The 16,355-nt window shown below is 43.4% G+C and overlaps 1 protein-coding gene across 1 annotated transcript; it reads right to left on the bottom strand.

Annotated features, from left to right (window-relative positions):
• Positions 1-8,338: 8,338 nt before the first annotated feature.
• LOC110230852 (uncharacterized protein At3g60930, chloroplastic-like) lies at positions 8,339-9,452 on the bottom strand. Its single transcript, XM_021035037.1, has 2 exons — positions 9,111-9,452; positions 8,339-9,034 (listed from the first exon to the last, which is right to left on the bottom strand). Exons 1-2 carry the CDS (start codon positions 9,450-9,452, stop codon positions 8,339-8,341), a joined length of 1,038 nt encoding a protein of 345 aa, XP_020890696.1.
• Between the last annotated feature and the right edge of the window lie 6,903 nt (positions 9,453-16,355).

The following is a 16,355-nucleotide window of genomic DNA, read 5'->3' as shown; positions in this document are numbered from 1 at the left end:
TTTTTTTGTCATATAAGCTTGCTTGTTTGTCCCAAAGAACCAAAGAGTACAATCGTATTATTTATTTAATTATTATTAAGGAGATGGCTGACAAAAAAAATATGTATATCAAGAAGATGGAAAGTGTCTTCTATTTATTCTTATTACATAAATCAATCTAAATTTATGAAAGTTAAAATGAAAAAAAAAAAATAAAAAAAAAAATAAAATAGTGGAAGCCCCTTGGTCCATTGGTTGACCAAGGGTTAATCAATGCTTCTACACCAAGAAGTCTGGGGTTCGAGTCCCAGATATTACGATTTATTAATAAATTTGCAGATTAAAGGAGGCAAGTGTGCAGAAGATCTCCAGCGAAGTACAATTATAGCCGTTCGCCAAGATTCTACGCAGAGAGAGAAGTGTCGTCAGGTCGTGGATCATTGAAAGTGTCCGTCAAAAGCATGGAGAAGGAAGTGTCATCTGTCGTGGATCTAATAAGGGTCGGAAGGAATTGTCCGTTGTAGATCGTCTATGTAACAGATATCATAATTTGCAATAAATAATAAATCTAGACGTAAAAAAAAAACTGAAAAAAAAAATTAATTGAACAACTTGTAAAGTTTTTTGCAACATTTATTAATTTTTATTGCAATATATGAAAATATACGTAACGGCCTATTTAAGAGATTCTGTCATAAAGATTAGATTGGGATTGGCATATCAAAGTCATTGTTGGGGTCGGTTTCCACCCTTTGGCGCCGAGCCAGGCTTAGAACACTTCGGGAGTCTTTCAGAGATCACCTCGGGGTATCGCGTCATTCACTTCGGGATATCTGTCTAATCGATTTAGTATACCCGAGCCCATCGCCTCGGGGATACTTAAACAAAACGACGAAGGAACCCGAGCTCAATCGCCTCGGGGGCACCCGAGCCCATCGCCTCGGGGATACTTAGACAACGACGAAGACACCCGAGCTCAATTGCCTCGGGGGAAACCCGAGCCCATCGCTTCGGGGATACTTAGACAAGACGACGCAGGCACCCGAGCCCATCGCCTCGGGGATACTTAGACAAGACGACGCAGGCACCCGAGCCCAATTGCCTCGGGGGTACCCGAGCCTGGCCGCCTCGGAAGTTTCTAAGCCCATCACCTCGGGGACACCCGAAGAAGCCACCTTTGAATACCCGAGCCAGTCCTTCGTGTGTACCCGAGCCGGTTGCACAAGATCCCCGAGGCGAAGTCTTCATCATCGCCCGAAGCAAGGACTTAGTAAATCTTCTTCTCTAAAGGTATCATTTCCAAGCACATTGTCATTTCCGAAAAAGAAGGATCATTTCCGATAAACTCGGAAATGATAAGGAAGAAGCGCGAAGGATAAACTCAAATCAGGAAATCTTCCGAAAAACTCCGAAGAATAAGGAAATTGTCCTAATCCGCGATATTCTAGCCGACTTCAAGATAAATGGAAATCTTCCGAGAATATCGCTGGAGAGGCGGTTTATCATCTCTATATAAAGAGACTCAAGGCTCAAACGAACGCTAAGCAATATCGCTCCAGAATTTACTCTACACAAAGCTCATAAGCACAAACACCTTTTCTTTTACGATCAAACTCTTGTACGATCAAAGTCATCTTTTCATTAATAATATCAAGAACACCATCTTTGGTATCAATCGTTTCTGTTGTTCTTTGAGAATTCACGATTATCGTATCCCTAAAATAAAACCCTAGACAAATCTTGATTGTGTGAGTTTCGACCTCCACAGTTTGGCGCCGTCTGTGGGGAATACTTTAGAATTCTCTTACCCTAAGACGCAGAAGTCGATTACCGAAAAGCACGATGACCGAAGACGGTCGTCAGACGCCACCAGCTGGAGGAGGAATCCCGAACCCTCCGAACCCTCAGAACCCTCAACCCGCCGATCCGACGATCCTAGCGACTCTAGCCGAACTGAAAGATCTGATGGTTAAATTCCAGAAGAAAACTGACGACCAAGAGAAAGCCAACCAAACCTTGGCGCAGCGAGTCGACGAAATCGCAACACGTGGGCAACAAAAAACCACACGTTTCCAAACTCGGCCACCACGAGCTCGGAGGGACTTGCCTGGCATCAACCCAACGAGACTCACGTTCGCGACACCAACCGGCAACACCAGAGTCGCAACCCGAGCCGACCCTGTCAGGCGCGAGGACCAGGATGATCCCACCGAGCCGGACGCAGTGGACTTGACAGACGAGCCAGATCTTCAGGATGAGCGTACCCGAGCCGGAGCTAATTCCGTCGAGCGAACAGACCTTACTGATGACGAAGAAACTGAAGAAAACATAAGGTGGGCCGAAGAATCCGAAAGAGAAGACGAGCTAAGCAAGATCCGAGCCTCCCTAGCCAAGGCGGAAGCAGATATGAAACTCGTCAAAACCCAGATACATAGCGTCTCATCCTCCGCGCCGAACATCGACCGAATTTTGGAAGAATCTCGGAATACGCCTTTCACCAAAAGAATTTCTGAGACGACGATGTCCAACCTGGGAAAGTTCAGAATCGACTCCTACAACGGATCAACCGACCCGAAGTGCCACATTAAATCGTTCGTGATATCTGTGGCCCGAGCCAGGTTCAAGCCCGGAGAAAAGGATGCGGGTCTGTGCTTACTGTTCGTGGAACATCTCAAAGGACCCGCATTAGAGTGGTTTTCAAGATTGGAACGAAACTCGATTGATAGTTTCGACGAGCTGTCGACATTGTTTCTCAAACAATACTCCGTGCTCATCGACCCCGGAACTTCCGATGCGGATCTATGGTCCTTATCTCAACAGCCCACCGAGCCATTAAGGGATTTCCTCAAGACCTTCAAATCGACGCTAGCCAAGGTCGAAGGAATTACAGATGTAGCAGCTCTCTCGGCTTTGAAGAAAGCTCTCTGGTACAAGTCAGAATTCAGAAAGGAGTTGAACCTGTCCAAACCAACAACAATTCGTGACGCGCTGCATCGAGCCTCGGATTTCGTTGCCCACGAAGAAGAAATGGCGCTACTAGCAAAGAGGCACGAGCCGACGAAACAGGCGTCCCGAGCCGAGAAAACGGAGAAAACTGAGAAAGCACCAGCGGCACCTCCAATCCAGAAGAAGACGCGTGAAAGCAGTACATATACGCATCACGAAGGGCGCAATTTCTCAGGATACCATAGCTACCAAATCGACACACCCCGAGGCCGTGGCCGCGGCAGAGGCCGAGGCCGTGGGCGGGGAAGAGAGTCCTTCACCTGGACAAGGGATCAGCCACCGAGCAATGATCAAGAATATTGCGAACACCACAAAATTTTCGGCCATCATACCTCGAGATGCCGAAGCCTCGGAGCCAAGTTAGCAACCAAATTCCTAGCTGGAGAGCTCGGGACAAACGTTACTCTTAAGGACCTCGAGCCGGAACCGGAGGCCGAGCAGACCAACCCAGGAAGAGACCCCGAACCGAGGAACCAGGAGTCTCAGAAAAGAACCCGGGGATCGGAAGACGAAGACCGAGATGGTACGCGGCAAAAGGTTTTTACCATAATGGGTGGATCGCCATACTGTCCTGACACTGTAGCGGCAATCAAAGCTTATCAACGCCGAGCCGAGACACCTAGCAACTGGACAAGACCCTTCGATCGACCTAACGACGTGATCACATTCGAAGAGAGCGAGACAAACGGGCTCGACATGCCTCATAACGACCCAATCGTCGTCACATTAGCGATAGGAGACCACGATATTTACCGGGTGTTAATTGACACCGGCAGCACCATTGACGTGATCTTTCGTGAAACGCTCCAACGAATGAACATCGATATGTCACAGGTGATTCCGACCCCGAGGCCTGTCCTCGGGTTTTCAGGAGAAACCTTGATGACGCTTGGGACCATCCAACTACCAGTCCGAGCCGGCGGGGTGACAAAGATAGTCAACTTCTCAGTCACCGATCGACCTACCATCTACAACGTCATAATGGGAACCCCGTGGTTAAATCTAATGCGAGCTGTCGCATCAACACATCATTTGTGTGTCAAGTTCCCGACCCCTAATGGCGTGAAAACAATTTGGGGCAGTCAGAAAAATTCTCGGATATGTTTCATGGCAGCACACAAACTCCGAAACCCTGTCACTGAAGTAAAGGCTGAAACGGATCACAAGAAATCGAAACTTGGCCGGAGTGAAGAGAAGGCTATATCTAAACAGTTATAGCAATTACAGATCGAGGAGGCGCGCGAGGAGAAGAAGCCTACCTCGGATCCTGTAATCTCCATTAGCCTCGATGACGAACGGCCCGAACGATGTGTGGAAATTGGCAGCGACTTAACCGAGGAGCTCAAGACCGAGCTCATCTTATTCCTCAAGGAGAACATCGACACCTTCGCCTGGTCGGCTGAAGATCTACCTGGGGTAAGCATCGACGTAATCTGCCACGAGCTGAATGTTGACCCATCTTTCAAGCCCATCAAGCAGAAGCGAAGAAAATTGGGTCGGGATCGCGCAGATGCAGTGAACGCCGAAGTTGAAAAACTCCTGAAGATCGGCTCGATCTCTGAAGCAAGGTATCCGGACTGGTTAGCAAATCCTGTCGTGGTTAAAAAGAAGAACGGCAAGTGGAGAGTTTGCGTCGATTTCACCGACCTGAACAAAGCTTGCCCTAAAGACAGTTTTCCGCTCCCACATATCGATCGTTTAGTGGAAGCAACCGCGGGAAATAAGTTGCTATCATTCATGGACGCTTTCGCAGGATACAATCAAATTCTCATGCACCCCGACGATCGCGAGAAGACAGCATTCATCACAGACCGAGGTATCTACTGTTACAAAGTCATGCCCTTCGGACTCAAGAACGCCGGCGCGACGTATCAGCGACTCGTCAACAGAATGTTCTCCGAACAGCTCGGGAAGACGATGGAAGTTTATATCGACGACATGTTAGTCAAATCTCTTGAAGAAAGCGACCACATAGCCCATCTACGCGACTGTTTCCGTCAGCTCAACAAGCACAACATGAAGCTTAACCCGGCAAAATGTCGTTTCGCGGTAAAGTCTGGAGAATTCTTGGGATATCTCGTAACACACCGAGGCATCGAGGCGAACCCGAAACAGATCGATGCTCTACTAAACATGCCCTCACCGCAGAACAAGCGCGAAGTCCAACGTCTCACCGGGAGAGTCGCAGCCTTGAACCGATTCATCTCGCGATCCACTGACAAATGCCTGGCTTTCTACGATACTCTGCGCGGGAACAAGAAATTCGAATGGACCGATCGCTGCGAAGAAGCTTTCCAGGAACTGAAGAAGTATTTGGCTAATCCACCGGTGTTAGCGAAACCAATCCCGGGCGAGCCGTTATTCCTGTACATCGCAGTCTCCGACACGGCTATAAGCGGAGTCATAGTCAGGGAAGACAGAGGGGAGCAGAAGCCGATTTTTTACGTCTCGCAAACTTTCACCGACGCGGAAACACGCTACCCGCAAACTGAAAAGCTCGCCCTCGCCGTAGTAATGTCAGCTCGGAAGCTACGGCCATATTTCCAGTCTCACTCGATTGTCGTCATGGCGCCCGTATCGCTCCGAACCATCTTGCACAGTCCAAGCCAATCGGGACGCTTAGCCAAGTGGGCAGTAGAACTCAGCGAATATGACATCGAATACAGAAACAAAACATGCGCGAAATCTCAAGTCCTGGCCGATTTCATCATCGAGCTGCCAACAGAGAACGTCCGAGAAGAGTCACCCAACGCTGTTTGGATCCTCCACGTCGACGGCTCATCCTCAAAACAAGGTTCTGGCGTCGGAATCCGCCTCGCATCACCAGAGGGTGAGATCCTTGAACAATCCTTTCGGCTAAATTTCGACGCGACCAACAACGTGGCTGAGTACGAAGCGCTGATAGCAGGACTTAAGCTGGCTCGGGGACTTAAGATCAACAAGCTGCGAGCCTTTTGCGACTCTCAGCTCGTGGCTAATCAATTCAATGGAGAATACGCGGCTCGCGACGAACGAATGGAAGCGTATCTTGCTCTCACGCAAGATTTGGCGAAACAGTTCGGAGAGTTTGAGTTGAATAGAATCCCACGAGGTGAGAACACATCGGCCGATGCCTTAGCGGCTCTAGCTTCAACCTCCGACCCAAATCAGAAGAGGATCATACCGGTTGAGTTCATCGAAAAGCCGAGCATTGAAGATAATAGCAAAGATCAAGTTCTAACAGCTCGGGAAACGGAAGAACCGGAAGAAATGGACATCGAACAGCTGGACCAGCAAACCACGGACGCAACCGAGCCCGAATACGGAAGCGACGCCAAATGGATCGGAGCCATCCGAGGCTACATCGCCGACGGAGAAGTTCCTACTGAAAAATGGGCAGCTCGGAAGCTTAAGGCCAAAGCGGCTCGGTATACTCTGATCGACGGAGAACTCTTTAAATGGCGATTCTCTGGTCCTCTCCTTGTCTGTGTCGAAGGAAACGAAGCTCGGAGAGTCATGGAAGAAGTACACGGCGGATCTTGTGGAAACCATTCTGGCGGGAGAGCCCTAGCCATAAAGATCAAACGCCACGGATATTTTTGGCCGACGATGGTCAAAGACTGCGAGAAATTCTCTCAACGGTGTGATAAATGCCAGAGGCACGCACCAACCATTCATCAACCCGCCGAGCTCCTCTCTTCCATCACTTCGCCTTATCCGTTCATGCGATGGTCCATGGACATCATCGGACCTCTACACAACTCCAAACAGAAGAAACTCGTCCTCGTACTAACAGACTACTTCTCCAAATGGATCGAGGCAGACTCCTACGCCAGCATCAAAGACGCGCAGGTCGAAAACTTCGTCTGGAAGAACATCATATGCCGCCACGGGATACCTTACGAAATCGTTACAGATAACGGATCGCAGTTTATTTCGGCTCGGTTCGAAGGATTCTGCGAGAAATGGGGAATTCGCCTCAGCAAGTCTACGCCTCGGTATCCTCAGGGGAACGGACAGGCCGAAGCGGCAAACAAGACGATTCTCGACGGAATAAAAAAGCGCCTCGACGCAAAGAAAGGCCGCTGGGCCGACGAATTAGAAGGAGTACTCTGGTCACACAGAACCACGCCACGGCGAGCCACGGGAGAAACACCTTTCGCCCTTGTCTACGGCACGGAGTGTGTGATTCCCACCGAAGCCGAGATCCCGGGACTAAGGAGACGTTTTCTCCCCGAGCACGAAAATTCCAACACACAGATGATGCTGGACGAGCTGGACTTAGTTGACGAAAGAAGAGATTCGGCCTTGGTTCGAATGCAGAACTATCAGAATGCAACGGCTCGGTACTACAACTCTCACGTTAAACATCGCCGTTTCCACGAAGGAGATCTCGTACTGCGCAAAGTTTTCCAGAATACCGCCGAGCAGAACGCAGGCAAACTCAGCGCGAATTGGGAGGGACCTTACACGATCGCAAAGGTAATCCGTCCCGGCATCTACGAACTCATCAACATGAACGGCAAAGCGGTACCTAGATCCTGGAACGCAACGCATCTAAGGAAATACTACCGCTAAAAACCTAAGGTACGCATGTACTCGAACTACGGGGTGGCTTGATCCCTGAAAAGGGTACGTAGGCAGCTCGTCCTCGGACGAGTTCAGCTACCCCCCCTAATTAAAAAAGGGGGGGAGTGGGTCCGTATATCCATACTCCCGCTCAAACTTTGTCAATTATACGTTTCATATACTCCGTCTCAAAGTTTATCAAACTATATTTCTAAGTATACACTTCGGGTTTTTATCCGATCAAATCCACCTCGGTCTTTACCCCGAAACTCGGTCAACACGGTCTAAACTCCGTTCGGTTCGTTTGGGCGATGGCCACGCCCGCGAACTAAATTCATCTACACCTCTACGGTAACAGCGCGCTATATAAGCATCCAAGACACTTCGGAAGGAGATATCCTCCCATAAAGAAGTTGTCTTCAGAAAACCCAGTTCACTTCTACACTGGTACCCCAGTTCGCTTCTAAGCACTGGCATCGACTATATCAGCTCGGGTCGCAACCGATAAAGATTAGTCCTACTTAATCAAAACCCAGTTATCCTAACACTGGTACACGATTCATTTCATTTTTGGCTCGGAAGTTAAGACGTTTGGATATAACTTCTCAAACCCGGTTAACTTAACACCGGTGCATGATTCTTTTTTGCTCTCGGCTCGAAGGATAAAACCAAATACTTGACATTAGTTTTGAATTCAGTTCGGGAAAATGTTTAAGAAAAAATACTTCCGACATAATATTCAAGGGATAAAGCCATCCAGGCATGTCTTACAAAGAAAAAAGAAAACAAAAAAGACATCTCGGGATCAGATCGAATCTTGGTTAACCGGCGAAACTTGAGCTACCTCGGTACCTCGGTTCGAACCGGACTGGTCGGCAACACCTAGCGCCACCGCGGCACCTTCGATCGAACGGTTTCCGAAGCTGTCATCAACAGAATCCGGGGAAACCGGAGGGAGCTTCAAGTCCTCTCGCAGCTCGGTCCCAAGACGGACGTACTCGTCCTCGGCGCCCCCATATTCAGCAGTCCACTGAAGGACCTCGGCCTTCTCGTCTTCAACCCTCTTTCCGTCCTCCAGCTCGGCTATCAGCTCGGCATTGGCCCGCGCTTGCACCAAGTACATATAGCGCGTGGATGCCTCCCCGAACTGGTCCATTTTCGCCTCGATAGCCCTGACCTTCTCGGCGAACTCCCTTTTGGCTGCCCTCCTTTCTCTGACAACCTCCTTCTCCCGGAGAGCCTTCTCCTCGTTGAATAACCGATGGAGTCGTTCGACCTCGGCCTCAAGCTCTCTCTGAGTCCGCAAGCTATCCTCAGAAGCTTTCAATCGCTCCACCTTCTCGGCTTTGGCCAACGCCTCAGCCTCCTGTTTAGCCGCGATCGCCTCGGACAATTTAGCCTCGATCTTAGCTCGGGACGTCTCCGATCTCTCACGGGCCAGCTCGGACTTCCGAGCTCCAGAGTCATAGGCCCGAACCATGGAGTTCATCGAATGGAAGGCCTGAAATAAAACAAGAATTATTAGCAAGTATACATGGAAACGATAGTAAAACAGGTCAAGAACGGATCGGTAATACCTTCAAGAATCCGGCAGCGGTTTCACGGTAGTTTTGAGCCTCCAACAAGGCATCGGGAGCAGACAGTGGCGGCCCCGAGCAGGAAGCGACAAAGTTCGCCGAAGCGATCTTGTCCTTGTACACTGGAGTTTCGCTACGACTCCTTTTCTCCTTCCTAGAAACTCCCGAGCCATCACCTCGGGGTCTTTTTCCCCTAGTTTTGGATTTCGTCTCGGCGACCGGAGCAGCAACGACCAGAGTCCCTACCGCCTCGGGGACGTCGGTCGCAGGGGAGATGTGTCCGACCACCTCAGGAACGATCGGAACCGTGTCCCGAGGTACATCAGTTGCCTCGGCACCCATAACAACCTCAAGGTTGGCCTCGGGAGGAGTAGGAGGTCTGAAGTTCGCCTCCAAAACGGCTTTTTCCTTAGCCGCTTTCTTTTCAGCAGCCTTCCTGGCTCTCAAAGATTGCGCGGCTCCTTGCATTTCGATGAGGTGATCTAAACGATGGTCGGATGATTCTGAAGAAGACTGGCAGGGAGCTCCGTGCAACAAACGCAAGGCTCTCTCAATCCTTTCCTGGGAAAAGTGCTTCGTCCAATCACACTTCCGAGCTATTAGTTCGTCGTGGAGTTCTAGAAAACCTTCGGGAATGTCTTCGAGAAACGACGGGTTCCGATCTGCGTGAACAAGAGAAACGGTTAGTAAAAAAAAAAAAAAAAAAAAAAAAAAAAAATATATAAAGAAGAACAAGACAGTAAATACAGCTTCGGGCGTAGTACCGATTTGTCTCCACTTCCCAACAATTTTCCCTAAGTAGTCCTCGTGGACACTATACTCATTCAAGGCTACAAAGAAGAAATGGTCGGTATATTTTTCATCCTTGCTCGGGAAACCGCCGATAACCCTCCTATTTGGCTTCGGAGATATGTAAAACCTCTCAACAGGGCCCGGTATTCGCCGGATCTCTAGGAGATTCCTTAAGTGGCTTAGGTCAACTAGATTGACCGTCTCAATACTTCGGACTAAAATCCCCACTAGATGCCGCAAGCCTCGGGTCGTTATCTGGGATAGAGCAATCTTGTACGACCACAGAAACGCCAAAATCGGCCTCGGGACTGGAAGCCAGAGGAAGCAATGATAAAAGAATCCCTCGTAGAGGGTTAAAAACCCCTCGGGTGGATCATCGGCTCGCTCATTTGGAGTTGGAAGTCTCAGTTCAACCCCCTCACTGAAACCAAATCGAGCCTTGAGATCCCGAAGGGAATCCTCCGTGCATAAAGTAGAACCCGGGGGATCAGGTTTCCTAGCCTTCTTGGCTCGTTTTCTCTTCTGCTGACCCTTGGCTGCTCGGACTTTAGCTTGAAGCAACCTAGCCGCCTCGTCAGAATCGTAGTGGACTTCCTCGGCCTTAATAGGAAGTAGAGGCGCCTCGGGGGCGTTTCGCCAGCACGATACTCCAGCTTCATCAACTGCCGGTGGATGGGCCCTCCTTCTACTCAAAATCGCCTCGGGATCATCAGGCAAATCCTGATCCCGAGCCACATTTGCAATCGCATCTTCCCGAGCAACGAAATGGCTCGGGTTTCCTTCCCGTGAAGCCGACTCCGCGTCACTCCCCCGGTATAACACGATCTCATGGTCTGCCTCGGGGTCGCTCGAGGAACTCCAGACCTTTTTTCTCTTGTGGACGGGAAGAAGAGTGTCGCCTCGGGGCGAATCGCTGGAATCAGATAGAGACATTATCTGGCTCGGGAGATTAAAGAAGCTGATCGGAGGAACAAAAATTTGACAGATCGGGGAAATCAACCTAGATCTAATGACGGTGGTGCTACGACGGAAATATTAACGGAAAAAGTAGAAAATCCAAGAACTCAAGATCAGAGAGAAGAAAACGAACCTTGAAAATTTTTCCGTTGCGAATGCGAAATGAAGAAATGAATCGGAGGCTTAACATTTATAGAAATTTGGGGCGCGTCGGGTACGAACGAGCCAAATAAAACACATCGAATCCGCGTCTGAGGCGCGTCGGGCACAAACGAAGCAAGTAAGATACTTCGCATCCGCACGAGTCTCGGGAATCAGCGAAAGGACCTTTCCACTTCTCGAGAAGGAATCCCAACCGTCACACTCCAAGAGAAGATGAAACGACAGAGGAATCCGAATCGCCAAAAACTTTAAAAGGACCGAACTATTCAAAGTAAACGGCTCGGCCTAAATGTCATAAAGCTCATCACGCTTGGTTCTCCAAACTAACGAGCTGGGGGGCTAACTGTTGGGGTCGGTTTCCACCCTTTGGCGCCGAGCCAGGCTTAGAACACTTCGGGAGTCTTTCAGAGATCACCTCGGGGTATCGCGTCATTCACTTCGGGATATCTGTCTAATCGATTTAGTATACCCGAGCCCATCGCCTCGGGGATACTTAAACAAAACGACGAAGGAACCCGAGCTCAATCGCCTCGGGGGCACCCGAGCCCATCGCCTCGGGGATACTTAGACAACGACGAAGACACCCGAGCTCAATTGCCTCGGGGGAAACCCGAGCCCATCGCTTCGGGGATACTTAGACAAGACGACGCAGGCACCCGAGCCCATCGCCTCGGGGATACTTAGACAAGACGACGCAGGCACCCGAGCCCAATTGCCTCGGGGGTACCCGAGCCTGGCCGCCTCGGAAGTTTCTAAGCCCATCACCTCGGGGACACCCGAAGAAGCCACCTTTGAATACCCGAGCCAGTCCTTCGTGTGTACCCGAGCCGGTTGCACAAGATCCCCGAGGCGAAGTCTTCATCATCGCCCGAAGCAAGGACTTAGTAAATCTTCTTCTCTAAAGGTATCATTTCCAAGCACATTGTCATTTCCGAAAAAGAAGGATCATTTCCGATAAACTCGGAAATGATAAGGAAGAAGCGCGAAGGATAAACTCAAATCAGGAAATCTTCCGAAAAACTCCGAAGAATAAGGAAATTGTCCTAATCCGCGATATTCTAGCCGACTTCAAGATAAATGGAAATCTTCCGAGAATATCGCTGGAGAGGCGGTTTATCATCTCTATATAAAGAGACTCAAGGCTCAAACGAACGCTAAGCAATATCGCTCCAGAATTTACTCTACACAAAGCTCATAAGCACAAACACCTTTTCTTTTACGATCAAACTCTTGTACGATCAAAGTCATCTTTTCATTAATAATATCAAGAACACCATCTTTGGTATCAATCGTTTCTGTTGTTCTTTGAGAATTCACGATTATCGTATCCCTAAAATAAAACCCTAGACAAATCTTGATTGTGTGAGTTTCGACCTCCACAGTCATATACAGTATTACTCATCAAAAACATATAAATAGTGCTAGTAGAGGGAAAAAATCTTAATAAATCAATTTTTTCAATTTTAATAAACCTAATTTAAAAAATGATAACAATAGATTAATTTGTAATTTCACATGAGGAAAGAAAATTATAGTTCCTTACTGTCACCTACTCAATAGATAATCCTATACTATTATTTAGGGAGTACACTTTATAAGAAACCCTTAACTAACCTTTTCTTTTGTAAAATATTACATAAGAATGCCATTACAAAAAGCACGTTTTAGAACAAATTTCATTCAATTTTTTAAGGATAAACAAGTAAAATACTAATTTATGTCATTTAATTAATTTAATTAAATTATAAAACAAAAATTTGTTATTTTTTTTTTTAAATGATCAATCAAAATGAACATATAAGATTTGATATCTAACTTACCATATTAAATTGTAATTAATCATTAAACTTCACCTCTCATCTTTATATGATTATATATAGAGAAATTGTTAAAAATGCCCCTTTTTCAATACCCCTTTTCAAAAATGCCCCCTTTGAGAGTCCATTTTTAAGTTTGCCCTCTTTTAGTTTTTAATGACCATTTTACCCTTATTTGAAACAAAATTAGGTCCACAAAATACAAAATATTTTTTGGCGGGAAAAGTGATCCCGCAATTTTCCCGCCAAAACACTTGTAAAAACCTTTAAAATACCTTGTAAAATTTTCCCGTAAAAATTTTTCCCGCCAAAAAATTTTCCCGCCAAAAAATTTTTTTTTGCGGGAAAAGTGATTCCGCAATTTTTTTTTTTGGCGGGAAAATTTTTGTCGGGAAAAATTTACAAGGTATTTTAAAGGTTTTACAGAGTATTTACAAGTGTTTTGTAAGGTTTTACAATGTATTTTAAAAGGTTTTACAAGGTACTTATAAGGTTTTATAAGGTATTTATAACTTGTAAAACCTTATAAAAAACTTGTAAAACCTTATAACTTGTAAAAACCTTATAAAATAGCTTGTAAAATCTTATAATATCTTATAAATACCTTGTAAATACGTTGTAAAACCTTTTAAAATACATTGTAAAACCTTATAAATACCTTTTAAAAAACCTTTAAAATACCTTGTAAATTTTTCCCGCCAAAAAAATTGCGGAATCACTTTTCCCGCAAAAAAAATTTTTTGGCGGGAAAAAGTTTTACGGGAAAATTTTACAAGGTATTTTAAAGGTTTTACAAGTTTTTACAAGTGTTTTGGCGGGAAAAATTGCGGGATCACTTTTCCCGCCAAAAAATATTTTGTATTTTGTGGACCTAATTTTGTTATATTTCCTTATATATTTGTGATATCTTTTATTAAAAGAAGGGTAATTTAGTCATTTTGTACATAAAAAGGGGTATTTTTAAAATTGGACAGCCAAAGGGGGCATTTTTGAAAAGGGGTATTAAAAAAGGGGCATTTTTGTGAGTCTCCCTTATATTTATAAGAAACAAATAAATCCTCATATCATCTACATAATAAAAAAAAATAATTTTTTTTTGCATATACCAAGATTTGAATTTTTAAAAACGCATATAAATTGTTCAATCTATAAAAGAAATAATTAAACGGGTCAAAAATTCAGATTTGAGTAATATATTTCTTTTACACAAAAATAAATTCAACAAAAATTTCGACTGAGCAACAGGTCAGAATTTGAATATTTATATTCGATTTCATACATTTATTTTTTTGAATTGTATAATTTTATATACTACAATAAAAATTTAAATATTTTAATTTGCAACATTTAAAATAAGTTTTACTTGATATTTTTAGAGAATATCATTAATACTTAATAGTTCAAAAAAGTTAAAAATTATAAATACTCTAATTTGATTATTTTTAAAAATATTTATAATAGGTAGCGGATTAAATATAATATATTATATGATGAAATGAGTTTTGATCCTTATAACTATTTGAATAGTTATATTTAATTTCATATAATTTGTTTATTGAAATTCATAATTTTATAAACTACAAAAAAAAAATTTAAAGATTTTAATTTAGAATATTTAAAAATAGTGTAGAACATTTAAATATGGTTTGACACCTCTAAATATTTGAAAATTTGATTCCTCAAACAATTATAGAATTAACGAATAATAGATTGTGCACGAAATATTTTAAAATAAAATATTGAGATTTTCAAATAAAAATATGGGAGACTCACAAAAATTCCCCCTTTTTCAATACCCCTTTTCAAAAATGCCCCCTTTGGATGTCCATTTTTAAAAATACCCCTTTTTATGTACAAAATGACTAAATTACCCTTCTTTTAATAAAAGATATCATAAATATATAAGGAAATATAACAAAATTAGGTCCACAAAATACAAAATATTTTTTGGCGGGAAAAGTGATCCCGCAATTTTTTCCGCCAAAACACTTGTAAAAATTTGTAAAACCTTTAAAATACATTGTAAAACCTTATAAATACCCTGTAAAAAACCTTTAAAACACCTTGTAAAATTTTCCCGTAAAATTTTTTTCCCGCAAAAATTTTTTTTGCGGGAAAAGTGATTTTGCAAATTTTTTGGCGGGAAAAATTTACAAGGTGTTTTAAAGGTTTTTTACAGGGTATTTATAAGGTTTTACAATGTATTTTAAAAGGTTTTACAACGTATTTATAAAGTATTTATAAGATATTATAAGATTTTACAAGCTATTTTATAAGGTTTTACAAGTTATAAGGTTTTACAAGTTTTTTATAAGGTTTTACGAGTTATATATACCTTATAAAACCTTATAAGTACCTTGTAAAACCTTTTAAAATACATTGTTAAACCTTACAAAACACTTTTAAATACTCCGTAAAACCTTTAAAATACCTTGTCAATTTTTTCCGCCAAAAATTTTCCTGCCAAAAAAATTGCGGAATCACTTTTTTTTTTGCGGGAAAAATTTTTACAAGAAAATTTTACAAGGTATTTTAAAGGTTTTTACAAGTGTTTTGGCGGGAAAATTGCGGGATCACTTTTCCCGCCAAAAAATATTTTGTATTTTGTGGACCTAATTTTGTTTCAAATAAGGGTAAAATGGTCATTAAAATTTAAAAGAGGGCAAACTTAAAAATGGACTCTCAAAATGGGCATTTTTGAAAACGGGTATTAAAAAAGGGGCATTTTTAACAATTTCTCTAAAAATATAGACTAAACGCACATGTTGATTTTGGTATTATTATATACTAAATATATATTTATAACATATTCGATTATGCGAATAATTGTTATATTCCGTAATTATAAATCTCAAACAAATTTTGTAATTAGATTAACTCAAACAAATCGCTACTTCAACAACCAAAGAATTATAAATTGAAAAAGAATTTTCTAAATTAATTCAAAATAATAGCTAATTTTCTTAATTAATTCAAAATAATCTATGTTTTATATGCGATTCATTTATGATTTTTTAATTTTTGATCTAACTGAAATATATGCAATCCTATTTTGTGGTTGTTAACATAAATTAACTCATTGTTCAAAAAATATTACTTTTTAAAAAATAAAATTATTTTTCTTTTTCATATCTTAAAAAAAAATTATCCACAATTGAGTATTATAGAAAAAAGAGAAATTGTTAAAAATGCCCCTTTTTCAATACCCCTTTTCAAAAATGCCCCCTTTGAGAGTCCATTTTTAAGTTTGCCCTCTTTTAATTTTTAATGACTATTTTACCCTTATTTGAAACAAAATTAGGTCCACAAAATACAAAATATTTTTTGGCGGGAAAAGTGATCCCACAATTTTCTCGCCAAAACACTTGTAAAAACCTTTAAAAAACCTTGTAAAATTTTCCCGTAAAAATTTTTCCCGCCAAAAAATTTTCCCGCCAAAAAATTTTTTTGCGGGAAAAGTGATTCCGCAATTTTTTTTGCGAAATTTTTTTGGCGGGAAAATTTTTGGCGGGAAAAT

The sequence above is a fragment of the Arabidopsis lyrata genome (genome assembly GCF_000004255.2).
Source record: "Arabidopsis lyrata subsp. lyrata unplaced genomic scaffold ARALYscaffold_2, whole genome shotgun sequence".
Classification (NCBI taxonomy): domain Eukaryota; kingdom Viridiplantae; phylum Streptophyta; class Magnoliopsida; order Brassicales; family Brassicaceae; genus Arabidopsis; species Arabidopsis lyrata.
The sequence above is the reverse complement of the archived record's forward strand: the minus strand, read 5'-3'. Positions and strand labels throughout refer to the sequence as shown.

Bases quoted from the DNA above. Each gene is read 5' to 3' on its own strand.
- LOC110230852 (XM_021035037.1), bottom strand. From the start codon at position 9,452: ATGGGTGCCGAGGCAACTGATGTACCTCGGGACACGGTTCCGATCGTT. The intron at 9,035-9,110 runs GTATTACCGATC...GTTTTATTTCAG, and splicing joins CCGCTGCCGGATTCTTGAAG to GCCTTCCATTCGATGAACTC.